The 15,867-nt window shown below is 38.6% G+C and overlaps 1 protein-coding gene across 3 annotated transcripts in view; it reads right to left on the reverse strand.

Moving 5' to 3' along the window:
* Positions 1 to 15,867, reverse strand: part of PARN (poly(A)-specific ribonuclease) — a 48,095-nt gene that overhangs the window by 23,797 nt on the left and 8,431 nt on the right. For all 3 annotated transcript variants that reach the window (XM_051810431.1, XM_051810338.1, XM_051810516.1), the window contains 9 exons: positions 14,689 to 14,745; positions 13,770 to 13,847; positions 12,555 to 12,598; positions 12,049 to 12,091; positions 10,322 to 10,397; positions 9,836 to 9,946; positions 9,681 to 9,750; positions 3,710 to 3,765; positions 1,221 to 1,307 (listed from right to left, as the gene is read on the reverse strand). In XM_051810431.1, coding sequence (XP_051666391.1) covers positions 1,221 to 1,307; positions 3,710 to 3,765; positions 9,681 to 9,750; positions 9,836 to 9,946; positions 10,322 to 10,397; positions 12,049 to 12,091; positions 12,555 to 12,598; positions 13,770 to 13,847; positions 14,689 to 14,745 — 622 coding nt within the window. The remainder of the gene's footprint in view (positions 1 to 1,220; positions 1,308 to 3,709; positions 3,766 to 9,680; positions 9,751 to 9,835; positions 9,947 to 10,321; positions 10,398 to 12,048; positions 12,092 to 12,554; positions 12,599 to 13,769; positions 13,848 to 14,688; positions 14,746 to 15,867) is intronic.

Raw genomic sequence — 15,867 nt, forward strand, 5'->3', positions numbered from 1 at the left:
CAGAATAATTTTTTACAGATTACAATTAATACTGATATTCAGTACAACAGCTGATTAATTTCCAAACATTTTTCTGTAACAGATGTAAGGAATTCGGATAATTCGTGTCTGTTGCTGCCATATTTTTTGGCTTTTGGCAAATCACTTCACCTCACACTGCACTACTCTGCCTCTCTGTCCCCCTACAACTGGAAAAGCATCGGTATTACCGGGATTTTGGAAGGAATAATCTGCAGCTTACACGGCGGTAAGACCTAAATCAAAACACAGATGAAGCACTACCCGAACCCCGGGAGTTCGCAAACCCGCACACGGAACCGTTCGGCCCCAGAACGCCGGGAAACGGGAATTTCCAGCGGGAGCGCCGCGCGGGGGGCGAGCGCGCCCCCTGGCGGCCTGTCCCCGTCACACCGAGCCGAGGCAGCGCCGTCGGGGAGAGCAGAACTGCGGGAGCCGGGGGTTCAAAACCCATGGAAACACCGTCCAGACGGCCCCTCCTTGCCCCCAACAGCAACCCTTGAACCTCTGCCACTTTTTACAGTCCTACATTTCCAATAGGAACTACTGAATTCTGTCCATCAGACTGGCCCCACACTGCCGGTGCAGAGACGCCGCACAGGGCACCAAACCACTGAGTCAAATATCAGGGGAACCACTGGCAACTAGTTCAGAACTCCATGTCCCTGCATTTTATACTTCCGCTTAGTAAAGGAGCAACAGGACTACTCGTCCCTAGTTATGAAACAGCTTTTCTGTTGTTTCTTCTGTCTTGGATGGTGTTCAACATCTTGAAATCCAACTGGCTATTTTCAAGCTTGCTTGTTTGTCTAGACTCACCTAAGCTGGGGTCTGGCTTTATGCAGACTGCAGGATGAACCTTACTCCTAAAGCCTCAATCTGCCTTTCACACCAATCCCCATTCCCTTTATCCACCTCCACATAAACCCTCCCAGGAGAGGCTGTAAATAAAAGGACCAAAGATCCATGATATTCAACAATGAGCACATATAAAGATGTCTAAAGAGCAGTTAATCAGGGCAGACATTTTCAATGCATCACTAGGAAGGAAGTCCATAGGACACGGTTCAAAAATTACAAAAGGTTGTTCCTCACCTGTACTAGGAGTAAGTCTGAATCCACAGACTAAAAATAACAAAACAAACCAGAAGCACTTGCTAATGACAAAAAAAAAGTGAGCAAATACAGATTATATCACTCACCAAAGGCACTGAAAAGCTGGTAAAGGTCGCTAGTCTTCCACTCTTTGGGAAAAGTAACATGAAGAACATGATCTCGTTTTGGCTGCACTATAAAACCAAAAAAAGCATTTGTTAAAATCAGTGTCTTTAGAATATCCAAAAAAGTCATCCAATGTGGTAAGGTAGCTTTTTTCCCCCCTTTCTTTCTTATTTTTTAAATAAAACTACATCAAGTACCAATGCTCCACCTTGCAATACACTACTCCAGTCTTTTGAAGGTAACTCAACAGTTAACTACACCCAGCTTCTGATCAGATTTTAACTAGGCCACCTGGTAACACCTGCAGGAAAAACTTCTCTCTTCTTTGGGTACAGAGACACAGGGACTGACTTACATCTTAGTGAATTACCTTGAATTCTTCTGTAACACAAACTTTTCTACTGTCTCATCTCCTCAGCTTTCAGCACTAAAATAGGAGAGTTTTTCAAGGTGTATCTCATTAAAGGAGTACATGTCCAAAATCAGATCATCAACCACTTGTTATTGCTAAGTGCTTTAACCTGTTTCACTCAAAACTCAGGTTAGCCCGAGTTTACCAGACCCCCCCTGCTAATAAATTACAGCTCTACATGAGCAGCTGAGAGCAACCTCAGATTGGACAGAGACACAAGTAAAGAAAGCAATTCCTTCATGAGCACAGGTGAAGTCCTGTTAACTGAATCTGCTACTTGAAAAAACAAAAAGGACACAAAAATTTTTAAGTCAAGCACAAGTTGTCTTAACAAGCAACTGCAGATCAATTTACTGCTGAAGAGCCTACTGAACAGCCAGCAAGTCCAAGTTTAACTAGTTGTAATCCAGAAGTAGAAAATTACAACCTGAATAACTCCAGTTTCAGATGTTACTACAGCCTTTTCCTGTTGACTGGGAGAAGAAACTATTCCTAATCTTCCAGTATCAGTTTATTCCTAAATTCACTGTCAATCTGCTGTTAAAACCTCTATAACTTCTACCCAGTCAGGTGAGAAATATTTGATTCTTATTCTGCCTTGCAGTCACTTTGTGCAGCAACTTCATTCTTTTTAAAGGCATTTCTAATACACAGTAACAAAAGAAGATTATTAGGATAACTTTCACTTAATTTTTTGATACTGTTCAGCCAGCCCACCATGCCAGCCCTACATGTGCTTTCTGCCTCGAAGCTCAGAAGGCCCCCCTCGTCCAGGTTCTCCTCCAGCACGTGCATCAGTGTGTTCTACCGGAGCGGCTTTCAGATAAAACAGACAGACTTTCAGAGGCAGACTCTTTCTTGGCAACTCTTCTTGGCAAAGCATCAAAACAATCCTGTAAGTTGGCTAGCAAGGGGAAGTAGCATCTTTACAAATTAGTAGCTTTGGCATTCTCTCAATGACCCAAAGTATTTATCCATTCTTCCACTCAATATCAAACAGTTGGGGAAGGAAGTATGCAACATAATTAGATAACCATTCCAACAGATTCACCGAGCCAGAGCTCAGCGATCTGACCACCTAACTGAATTAAAAATTAAATATATGCACTTACAGCATATATTTTCCTCTCCAATAGTCACTTGCATCTCTCTAGAACTGCAGTCTGTTACTATTAAACTGGCATCTAATAAAGAGTCACACCCCAGTCTGAGCTTTCGGATGCACGGAGTGGAAAACTTCACATCAGTGTTGCTTCCAGATGGGTATCATTTTTAAGACATCTGTGTATCTGATTTCACAGTATAAAATTCAGCTTTCATCTAATCAAGGACTAGACTGACCTACACGACTTCACATTTTCTTAAGTCAAGGCATCAGTGGAAACATTTATCCAAAGTTTTCTCCCCCACAGTGTAACATCCCATAACAGTAAGGACATTTACATTAGTAAAATCTGCTTTCATATAAATGTATTATCAACTCATTACAGCCCCAGGTCTGTAACCTGAAATAACTTGAAATGTTTAAATATTTCAAGTGATATTTTTCCATTTATCACAATTGCATGTGGCAAAAGAATTCTGATGTTTAGGTTGAAGTTAAGTGAAGGTACTGCTGCACATCAATTACACAGGAAAGTGGCCACAAGATTTTCAGAACCATCTGCTATTCTCTAGTTTGCATCCTGTATTTACTGTTGGGGTGAGGGGAGAGGGGGAAAGTGTTAAGATCCCACATCATATGTAAGAATAACAACCCCAAATAACCATAAAGCTGTTAATTTCCAACTGTTACATTTAGCAACAGTAACTTGATCTGTTCTCATTAATCCCCTTTAAAATGCAAATTCTCTGGTCAAAGTTGAAGAATTTATGGATTTACTATTTTGTTAAAGAAAAAAGTGGGGGACACATTTGATAAATCATTTGATAAGTGGCCAGTAACCTAAACACAGCTGATGTCCCATGCTTCACATACATGATAATTAATCTTTACGCTTCTTCCCCCAGGAAATTTGTCAGAATGGTACAAAGTTTACAATGAAAGAAGCTACTCACAGTCTGGTCCTTCCAAATTGAGATATGGTATGTCCATTACTCTCATAAGAAACAGCCTGAAGCAGAATGGAAAAGAACTATTAGCAAATCTCCACCTGAAGACCTTTCAATAAGCTTTTCTTTTTACAGTTTTTCACGTGTCTGTTCTGGAATTAACCACCCCAAACATATCTTCAACTATATTAAAACAAACAGACCCTTTAATTAAGTCAAATCCATTACCTAACAATTCATATTCAAAATGTTACTTGGTATCATGCTAATAATGTTACTTATTCAAAAAAAACAAGGACAAAAAAGCCCCAAACTGTTACTGCTGAAAACAATTAAGACAACTGGGGAAGTGAACATTTAGCAAGTAGCAGCTCTGTGCAGTAAGAGCCATTGCACAGTGGACAGTGCAAAAGCTGTCATCATTCTAAATACAGATAAACTTTCCCAATTTCTGAGCACTGCATCATGCTTTAGACAGAATGGATCCTAAAACCCTAAAACTGCAAAAGCCATCACAACTTCTGTGGAGAATACCAGGATGAGGCTTTTGCCCTTTAACATGTAACTGAAGAGTTTCTCAAAACATTCAAGAAATGTTTTCAATAAAAGCTCTTATTCAGCTCTGAAACCTATTTCCCTCCAAAATAAGATAAACAGCCTAAAATCATGTCATAGGTACATATGCCACATTGTTACAAAACATTTGCTATGTACAGTGTTCACTGGAGGGCTAAAATAAATAGCTTTTCCCTCATAACTTTAAAAAGCTTCTAAAATGCTTATCAGATTACAATTACAGTGTTCAACTAAATAATAACTGATGTAAACAGCTGTCAAAAACATTTTAAGTGTACAGACTGATCTGTAATGCCCTACAGATTCTTTGTATCATACCACACTCACTGATAGTTTCCAAGGGTTTGAATCCTATGTCCTTATGGTTACCTGTGTCCCTGAAAAGTCTACTGGAATGCAGCTGATAACTTGTTTTTGCTATAAATATTCAGGAGAAAGAAAAAAATTCTAACACTGGGGGAAAAAATGGGCTCTATGACAGGTTCACACGTGAGCCAGAGGCTCTTCAGAGAACTGGCACCAGTTATCACACACTGTCCCATCTAATTGCTCTTCCTGAGTCTCAGGGAAGATACAGCACAACGTGCACTGTGTCCCTCTGAGCACTGTAGAACCTAAAAGGAACTTTATCAATAAAAATTAGAAACATCTGCATCAATTACTTCAGAAACTTCACCAATTCCAGCACAGCACTGAGTAATGAAAACATTTTACAGAAGAAGCCAGAGTTTCTTCTTATGTTTAGCCTTTGGTGCCACACTCCTGTAGGCCTGGCCCCATCACAGCTGTCTGTAAACTGAACACCAGTGACACACTGAGAACAGAGCCAGCTTCAAAACACAGATTCCACGAGGAGACAAAGGAAGATATCCTCACTCTGACATATCCAGAGAGATCCAGGGTAATACTGACAGGTAGGTAGCAGTTTTCAGAAAAATAAAAGATGAAGTCTACTAAAAACACAACAAAAACTCCTAGGGAGAACAGGAGTTAAACTTCCCTCCCCCAGCTTTTATCATGTTGAGGAAAGAATTACAGTGGCCAACAGCAAGAACAGGCTTATGCCAAAAAAATACATACACCTGAAATTAATGAAGATCAGGTTTTTATCCTCAGAGATAAATCCTACATTTATTTCTTTGGTCAAACAACTACATGGCTAAACAGCACATAAACACAAACACACACTCTCTATAGGATAAATGCTGACTGTAATATTAAGTGCACTTTAAGTATATTACATAAGTAACAGCAGTAACTTACACCACATGGATTGCACATAATGCATAATTAAGTATCCATAACTACAGTTCTAAGATTGGTTATCTATCTGCAGAACATTTAAATTAATAAGGTTGTTTAGTATGACAATGTGAACTCTATATTAAATTAGCTTGATTCATGAAGTTGTAGCTGACATTGATTTTCACTACATTAACTCACATTTATTTAAAAGATATACAGACCAAGCAAAAAAGACAATGCTATTTCCTACAACGTTGAGGGACTGCAGGCAGATCCCATGGTCAGAGGACAGAGACCTATTTCTGAACAGGAACTCTGTTATTTTGAGGAAGCTACTTGGAAGACAATTGTTTCTATGGTAAGTCAGGTGAAATGAGAAGAGGAAGGCTATCATCTGCCACTTCACAGCAGTGCACAAAGAGTCTCAAGGAGTCAGCACTGTTCCTCTGCACTGAGTAGGATGAAGGTGTGTCATGAACTGTGTAGAGAAGTGGATTCAGCAGAAAGAAAAGGCATCTTTCTAAACCCAGACCAGTTTACCAGTGAACTGGTACAGCCACATGTGGCTCAAAGCAGAAGAACAGCCATTGTTTACTCCTACACTGCAACTGGAAAGTTATTGGTCAAACTGCAGAGGAGCAAACTGATGTTCTTTTGCAATGATTTGGCAAAGAAAATTAACATAGAGAAGCGAAGGGAGAAATGAACTTATTTGCAACACATCAGAGCACCCAACTCCCTGGTGAGACATTTTCCACAAATACAGCACCAAACCAAGTGATTTCCATAGATTTTGGTTTTCTGATACCCCTTTGTATAAAAAAATTACTTCTAAGATAATTTATATTTCTACAGACCATGATGCTATTCCGCTCAATAAAACATGGTGCTCTCATTTCTCTACACCTCTTTCCCTCACTGCCTCCAGCTACATCAAAATACACAGCATTCAAACAATCCAAAGAGATACAAAAGAACATTGCCATTAAAATTTTGGGAGGGGCTTGCAGATAGGGGCAGGGAAGTGTGGGAGAAGAGAAGAGCTGTCGCCCTAAACCAAACAGTCAAAAAATTTCAAACCAACTGCACAGTACATGACACAAGAACAGTACCCAAATTATACACAGAAGAGCTTAGATATTGCAAGAGAGTCCCATCATCTCAATTCAAAAATGTTCATCAGGGATTGCTCACAGCAGACTGTTCACATGAATGTGATTTTTCAAAGATGTTGTATATACAATAAAGCATAAAGATTACAGATATGCATCTCTGGAATTCTTGGCTTATTGAGTTGTTTATCATATAAGTTACTGCATTATTCCTAAAAGAGACAAATAACCCTAAGGCAAAGTCTGTTTTTAATCAGTTCTACTCTTACAAAAAAATCTGAAACTAAAGATTTTACCTATGTTCATCACTGACCTATAGGAACATTAACCTATGTGCTGGTCATCATTCTTGAACAGCAGGCCAGGAGGTTCCATAACTTTGCTGATATAATGGAAGACATCAAAAATTACTACTGAAAAAACTATTACGTTCCTTTGAAGGCTAAGTTCATAAAAATCAAAGCTTGATTTTTTAGTTTTAAATTTATTCCCCCTAATCACACTGGTGACAAGCCTATTGAGCAGGAAACATATCCAAAATCCTGTCAGCCACACCAATGGTGTGAAAGTTTAATCACTAAACTGCATTGAAATATTATCACCTTGTATTCAGAGATCTTGAAATGAAGACTTCATGAGCAATCCAAAGATTCATCAAGTAGTCTGCTTTGAAGAACCTTTTCAAGACTATCCTGAGATATGTTCAAGCTGAGAACATTGCTTCTCAATAATAGTCTTATAAGAAGCTCCTCTGTTCAGCTTCTTTCAGGAAAAAACTTTTGTGACATAGGGTATAACTTTCATTTGTTCAGCTTACTGTTCACATGTAGCAGTTTGTGTTTTGCTTGAAGAACATGGCTACAGCTCAAAAGAAAAGGTTTCCTTGTTCTGACTGCTGCCCACAGGATCAGGTAGAACTTCTGGAGGAAGGAGGAAGAGAGTTTTTTTTTCTCCCCAGGAGGAAGAGGACGCTGAGCTAGGGAAAGCTTCTAGACCAAACCAGAGACAAGGACATGCAGCAGGAAGCTGGCTGGCAGCTCAGAGCATGCCTGCAAAAAAGCCCCAGAGGCAACAGACTTACCAGGGATCTTCAGATAACTATGGGAAGTGCACAAGCCCTGGATGCACTTACAGGTGCTGGACAGACCAAGTTCTGCCAACAGAGACCTGGTCTGCAAGGACTGATCAGAGCAAAAAGATGTGTTCATTCAAACACCAACAGCTCTGGCTTCTGACATGTATTTAAATCTCTTTTATTTCTTAAAAAATTAAAAAAAAATGAGTTGTCTTATTCTGACTTGTTATTTTGCTTCATAGGAGAAAGAAAACTAGCTCTACAAATCCAAGCTTTGGCCTGCTCACTATAAGGGAAACGTTAGACAGCCTCGTCTCTGAGCTCTGACTTGGGTGATGTGGCAGCTGTTAGTTAGAACATGACAAAGCTTCTAAAATCATGTGAAAGTAAGACATGGCAAGTCTTCCAAGTTTCCATGATTTAAAAAAAATGTACAGCCTTTCTGAAACAAGAAGCTGCAAGTTCTGAATAATGGCAGAGCGGATAAACATTCTTTTCTTGCAAACAGCAATCTTCAGTTCTTATTTAAAAAATAAAATAAAAAGAAGTTGATCTCCCTACAATTTCTTGTTAACTTTCCCTTCCCTTACAGTTAGGCAGTGTGGACAGTGAAGCCAGAACAGACACAGCAGGCTTCCTCTCAACCCCCTCAAAAATGAAAAGTGACTTTGAAATGTCACTGCTAGAAGAATGTCACATTTCAAACATACAATTAATTTGAAAAGGTTAAATTTAATGTGTTATTGTGACAGTTTTAGAAGTTTCAGTTTGTACTTATTGCAAATATGCATCTCTAGAAAGCATTTTGGTTAATGATTGAAAAATAACCCCCTCAATTGGCATCTACTGGTTAGCACGTGTGTGTGCTGGTATTCCTGGAAACAACCTTGTGACAAATCCTATCTTATAATGGAATTGTGCTGATCAATTCTACCTTCACCTTCACCTTCAAATCAAGCAGCCACTGCTGGTCCATGTTCAATCTAAGGAATGTACATACAATTTGTTACCATCTGCTGGAATATATGGAGTTACTGCCTCACATGCCTCAGTGTCAAGAGAACTGCTGGTTTCCAGACCAATGAAAGGTGAGAGCTATTGATCACAATTATTTCCTCATTCCATCTGAAGCTAAAATAATTAATTTTGCCATCTCCTATAGTAGAGGGTTTGAAAGGATGGGATTTCTCCTGAATTTAAAAAATAACCAGACAGACTAAGCACTAGCAGTTTTTTTAATTCAACTCCTTTTCCTTTATGTGACAGATTGTAGTACCCCTAGAAGCTTCCTAAGGTAAAATCTACACATTAAATATGTAAAGAATCAAATCTGTGCATAAAGGCTTTTAGATCTCTCAAGTCTTACTTCAGTTAGTTCAAGGAGTTTGCATGAAGATCCAATTCAAAGGCCAAACACTCATCACAGCATCATCCCATAAACTACTAATCACACATGTATGTTTGTTATGCCTCTTCAAAATGGATTACCCAACAATTGGGAGACAAATGCTTTGTGGTCTCTGGATTGATATCACAATAGGGATATTTTTCCAGACTGTTTAGTGTACTCACTTTTAAATATCACCAGTTTTTGACAGTCCAACAGCATAAAGAACACCTGATCAATGTTTCTTTAGTTCCACTACCCCCAAAGTTTACTCCAGAAATAACTTTCTAAATTGTAAACATATCATCAACATGGGCATGGAAAGGCCATCAAAGAAATGCAGGTACTTTTTGAAGTGTCCTTTCACAGCTTAGCAGAAAGTAAACTATCCTCCTCAAAAGAAAAGGTACTGCCTTTACAAACTCTGGCCTCTCTGCAGCACTACCAGCATGAGCCAAAAAGCCAATAAAAGTTTAAAGCAAAATGCAGTTAGCCATTGATTCCAAGGCTGGAGGTAGATATGCTAAGGACAGTGTTCCATTTCCATGTGTTAGCAGGTCTTTTAATGCAACAACTACTTACTTGTTAAAAAAAGGTTCGATGAGTTTTGATCTGGCAGACACATGGTTTTTCGGAGGAGTGAGGAAGGAACCTGATGAATGAAGAATAAATTCAGTGTGTAATGAGCAGCTCCAGGCAGCACCAAGGAGAAGGTTTGGAAAAGACCACATAGGTACCTAGGAAATTAGCCATAGAAATGAAGCACAGTCCAGTAATGTAGGCATCATATCCTGCTTCGTGGAGCTGTTCAGATGCTGTATCATAACTTGGAAATCCTTCTGCACTTTCTGAGGGGAAAAAAAATCATTTATAAACATGTTAGCACAGAAGATAAAGGCAGCTCTGTGTGCTTACCCACAGGTCAGAGCATAACATCATTTGGGGAAGGTTATACAATTTACAGAAGTTCTGAAATTTGTTCAGAAGTCCTTAAAAAAAGCAGTTTCGTTTTGCATTTTTAGGTAAGAACAGGTTCCTAGGACAGAAAGACTTTCTTATTAAAAGAGCCATGAATGCCCACACCTACTCAGCCAAAATGGGAGTATGAAGTCTGAGACAATGACTGCAGGATTCCCCACACAGTGGTTTTTTTTGGACTGACTTGCATTTAAAAGAGCAGAGGAGAACATTTCCGAAACACGAGCAGTTTGATGTATCCTTACCAACTCTAGGAGGGCTGAATGGAACCTCTTTTAAACGCTTTTCCAGTTCTGCAAGTGATGTATTATTAATGATCTCCTGCAAGAAAGCACATCATTAACTGCCAACGCCAAGCACATTTTCCCTGGACACTGAAATCAAACAGGATCAAATGAGTATTTACTGCTGCCACCTTGTGTTCTCGAAGGATTTATACACAGCCCCACTTCAAACTAATGCACCAGAAAGTCAAGACAATTTCTAAAGTTAACTTGCCCCACCTACAACATAATGAGTCATAAGCATTTATTAATACTTTTCAGAATCACTGACAATGAATTATGCAGATGTTACATTTCTATTTCAGTCTGGTTTCATGCAGGGTACATGTGGCAAGGGAAAAGGCAGCACAAACAGTAGGGAAAAATATCCTAAATATTGATCATAATGGTTGAAGGCATTCAAGGTGAGTATTGAAATGTGCTTGATGACTGGACACTCTTGAATAGTTTTGTAAGTGTAAGTATTGCTGATTTAAAGTAATACAATGACAGCCTGACAATCAGAGAGTTGGTCTTACACTTCAGCTTAGCTGAGCTGCATTAGTGAATCTAAATATGCATAAAAGTCACAAAAATATATTACAGATTAATTCCTTACTGAAGTTCTTAATCAAATATATGCTGGCAATCAGTACAATGGAAACATGCAGATCAACAGCAGAGAAAACAGAACATCTCACAGTCTTTTTACAGTTGTCTGAAATCTCTGAGGACCAAAGTTCCTTTGGTTCTAACTCAAGACAGCTGTTTACACTTATCATCAAGTCTGCAGTCTGAAAAGTTATCAAGAACTAAATACAAAGAAGAAGCTGAAATGATGCATTAATTTGGCATCTGGAAGCAGTATCTGATAACAATATCCTAAAACCCAAGCACTGCTGTAGAAATACAAATAACAACGTAACTGTGCCAAACCTAAAACTTGTGGAGGATTCTTAGCTTTCAGAATACCAAAGCCTCTATTCTTACTACAGTAGTGTACAACACAAACCTGACAATTTTTAACATTTTAATAAGACTTTCTGTTATGCAATGCTCCAGAGTCACAGAGGTTTGCACAAAGATGCTGCTTCAGCAGCACGTTTTTTAATTCAAAGGCCCATGAGAAGGCAAGAGAGCACGAGCACTTATCTCAGTACTTACTTAGAACAAAACTCATGCTGCAAGAGGTTTTAAGAGAAACCTGTCATTTTTTTCCTCCTGCTGACTATCCACTGAACATCAGGGCCACAAAAGAAACTAATGATGATCAAGCATTTTTCTAAACAAATCTAAGTCAGCATCCACAGTATTCTAAATATTTGAATTTACAAGCAGCTTCCACCCTATTTGTTCATAAACAGCACTTTCTTTTTCTCCTGAGGTTGCTGCTATTTTACATGAAGAAAATAATCTACTGACCACATTTTAACTTGCAAAAACTCTACATATTTTGGAATGTAAAGCTGCCAAGTTACTTTAAAACTTCAAATACAAACGACAACGGTAGGGAAGTAAAAATCTATACTCCAAAAAATTTGTAAGTTTAAATAAGGTGTAAAGGAAAATCATTCTTCTACAAAAAAGGAGCATCACAGAAAACATTATTAGACATTTTTCTCTAAAAAGAAATAAAATTTGTTTCAATACACATGAATTAATGCAAGTTTGTGTCTTCAAATAATTCTATATATTATTAATTAATTTACCTTGAAAGGTTGTGTACTTGCCATCAGTTTAGTATCCAATAACCTAGAAACAAAGTAAGAACTAAATAAGTTGACATGGAAGAAATTTGGCCCATTTTGCCAAATCCTCAGAAGTCTTTTAGCATATTAGGTGAGAAACAGCAATGGAAACTACTCTTGGATCTTAGAACAGCCCAAGCATTCCTTGGCTTTGTCCAGCTTGAAAAATGGCAGCAACTAAGCAACAGCAAGAGTTGCAAACTAATAGCAAATAAACCTTGTTCCAAAGGGAGATTCAAAACACCAATCATCATGCCAGAACCAAAGGAACAGCAAAAAAAGTAAACCAACTGTACTGTTTTTCTGAGGAAAAAAAAAAAGATGCTCAAGAATACTTTAAAAGCTCTATTTATCTAAGTTGATCCCCATTATATTTCCAGTAACAGCTAGTTTACAGGGCTAGGACAAACAGGATCAGCCTGCTAAAACTGTACTAGAACACTTGAAAGTTTGAACTAAGAACTTACCGGGGAAAGACACATGATGTTACTTCCTTGAACTCACTTAGGTCCTAATTCAACATTAAATTGGAAGATAAAATCCATGTCAGTTAACTGGTTATCAGTCTTGGAATGACAGATAGCAGCAGCTACAATTATCCAAACAGCTTCTAACAGTGAGCTACAGTAACTGAATTCTCACCACGTCAGAGATGTATTTGCATTACCATAGATACCACCTGCAATTACACACAACTACAGGCTCATTATTTCTGATCTGTCTGTGATTAGCAATAAAATGTTCTATCATTTCCAGTACCCTATCCCATTGTAAGCCTAGACTATCTCTAATTCCAGCTGTGTTAACAGCTCTACTTCAAATGTTCCCAGCATTTAATATTTTAGTGGAATATAAGCAGTTGCTCCAGGGACACAGCTGATGCCTACAGGTTTAGATCTGCCAGATGTAAAAAGCACAGCAACAACTGACAGTTGCTGATGTTCCAACACCACCCAAACAGGTCCCAGCTTTCTTTCTCCCATCTCATGATCAAGTCTTTCCCAAAACACCCACAAGCCCTTGAAGTCTGCAAGTAACAATGTCCTGTAGGCCATCCTTCCAATGAGACCTTTGGCTTCTTGAATGTTCTTGGTGCCAATAAATTGCTTACTTTAAATTAACTGTAGGACTAGTGCAGTGATGAACTGTTAGACTGCCCCTACTGCAGACAGCAAAGTGTGCTCCCTCCAATTATTCTGACATTGCACCTCCTCACTCCAATGAAATCATCCTGCTACAGGACTTCTGATCACTCTCTTAGTTCTCTTGTATGAAAATACACATTCCCATTTATTAAACTACAGGGGGAAAATACCACATAGTTATGCTGAAGCTCCAAACCAGTTTTTTAACATGTCTGTCAGTTAAACATACCTGCCATTATCCAAGCAGTTTTGTGAAGGACTAATAGATACAAGCAGAAACCACACTTTCAATGTTTAATTTGAACATTTTAAGAATGTAAAGGAGAAGAATTCAATTCAACTAAGCTTTCTACATAAAGATCTAAGAAAACAAGGCAGTAGCTGAAAAGTAACAAATAAGCTTTTTAAAAATACTTTTCTGTACTTCTTAATAGACTGATCAATGCTTCCATTCACAAGAAAGTGTGGAGATAAGACTAAAAGACAAATACATTAAGGTACTCATTTCATCATCTGAACACTCAAAAGACTACTTACATCAGGCAGGGGACAATAGAACTGATGTATGGTGTGCATGACATCCAGCAGCATATTGTGCCCAATAACCAGCTTGCCCTGTGAAAAGAACATTAAATGTTGGTTGCACTTCCAGCCATGGCCATGGCAAAGGCAATGTGTGAAAAGCACCTGATGTTTGCCAAGGGCAGCTGGGAACAAAGACAAATCAAACCTCCCCATTTGCTCTCTGCCTGCCCCACACACTCCTCCACTCCCTCAGAGCAGTCACTCCTTTTTCCTCTACTCCCAACCATTTATCACAGCCTTCAGCAGCAGCTTCAAATGTGGAGAAGATGCACTAGAACAGATACTTACAATTTGGTTTCCAAATGTAATCTATTTAGGGTTGAAGTCAAGTAATTTCTCAGTCCATTACCTTTTAATTTACAACAACTCACAATATATTCCTCATGGTTATAATATATGAGAGTTATTAGGGGCTTCTCACAGTGCAGAACCTTTCAGGCCAGATGCTGTAGAAGCAAGCTCCTTCTTAAAGAAGTACAAGAAGTTTTTTAAATGTTAACTTTGATACATTTTACACAACTGTCCTTCTCTGATTTAACTGCCAGAAAAAAAAAAGGAAAAAAATCTCCCAGCAACAATCTTTTCAGAACAAAGAATGAAAGCCCTCAAAGCCTATTTACTGAAGAGCCCTTAGAAGTTGGTACTGTTGACTCTTACAGGTAATGAGATTGTTCATGTCATGTATTATTTTAAAAGCTTAGTTAACCTACCACACTCCATCATTATAAAACATGAAGTAACATCAATTTACAAAGTCCCTTTAACTTGTATTTAATTCTATCTTCCAAAATGTAACAGCAAAAGAATTCTTTCTTTAAATTATTTATTTTTTCTTGCAAACAAAGGCATATTAAAAATCATGCTAACTTACAGAATTAGCAATGGCATGAACAACTCTGGAAAATCCTACTGCATCATTCAACTCTTCCTGTAAGGAAAGATTCTGACATTAGTGAAACATAAACACAAATATTGCAAAAACTGTACCTGCAAACTGTTTCTCAGACATAACCAAGAACAGACCACAGAGGAACCATCAAAAGCAGGATGCTGCTGACAGAACTCCAGTGGGATGTGTAGCTCTACTTCACTGCCAAGTAGGACGAGTCACAAGCTCTTGTAGTGGTTGCCCCTGGCCAGGGGCAAAAGCCACTGCCTTTTGCTCACTCCCCTCACCCAAAATTCCAAGGCAGGCATTAAGACTTGTGGATAAAGACAACGAGAGCCCACCCTCCAGGCCTCCTTGCTTTTGGGGAAGGGTGGAAAAGAAAATCTTGACACTGTGCAAGTGCTGCCCAGCACAGACAAAACACCTGTATGGTATCACTGCTGGTTTAGCCACAAATGCACAGCACAGCAACACACAGCTGCTACAAAGGGTAACTTCATCCTCCCCAGAGCAGTGACAGCTGCAGTCAGCTCACTGTCAGTACAGATCTTTAGCAGTGCTCACCTGCTCTGAGACTGCAAACAGCTCAACAAGATATTAAAATTAAGCTGTATATCTTCACCCACATTTTTAACATATATTGTTATATATGCAACAGGTTGGGTCCTGACTGTTATTTCTATTCAATCAGGTTGTACTTTTATGCCAACACTGAGGTTGGGGAAGAAACATTTTTCACTATTTACATAAACAAACCAAGAAGAAACATTATACAACTACAATATTATACAAACACAATATTACATAATGAGAGTTACACATTTTAAACTGGTTTCGGGGGGAATCTGACTACAGCACCTATTTTAGTTTCACTTAAGGAATTTTTTTGTAACAGATTTTTCTTTTTCAGGTCTAGGCCTTGCTTTGTTCATTTTTATCCAACCAGAAGTGAAATTCAATAAAACATTCACTGTTATTTCTGTTCAGCTCTGAATGCCTCTAGTCAGAGTGAGTAATAGCCCCATTAAGAATGCCTCAGAAAAATCTACTTTGGTAGTAAATTGTCCCTAACTTGCCTTCTGGAAAAACAGAAGTCACATTAGTTGATGTCTCTGTTAGATATCTTTTTTCCTCCTAAAAGGCATTCTGCATGCAAATATT

This window comes from Manacus candei, unplaced genomic scaffold, assembly GCF_025592945.1.
Source record: "Manacus candei isolate 608988 ecotype Guabito, Panama unplaced genomic scaffold, ASM2559294v1 h1tg000002l, whole genome shotgun sequence".
NCBI lineage: Eukaryota > Metazoa > Chordata > Aves > Passeriformes > Pipridae > Manacus > Manacus candei.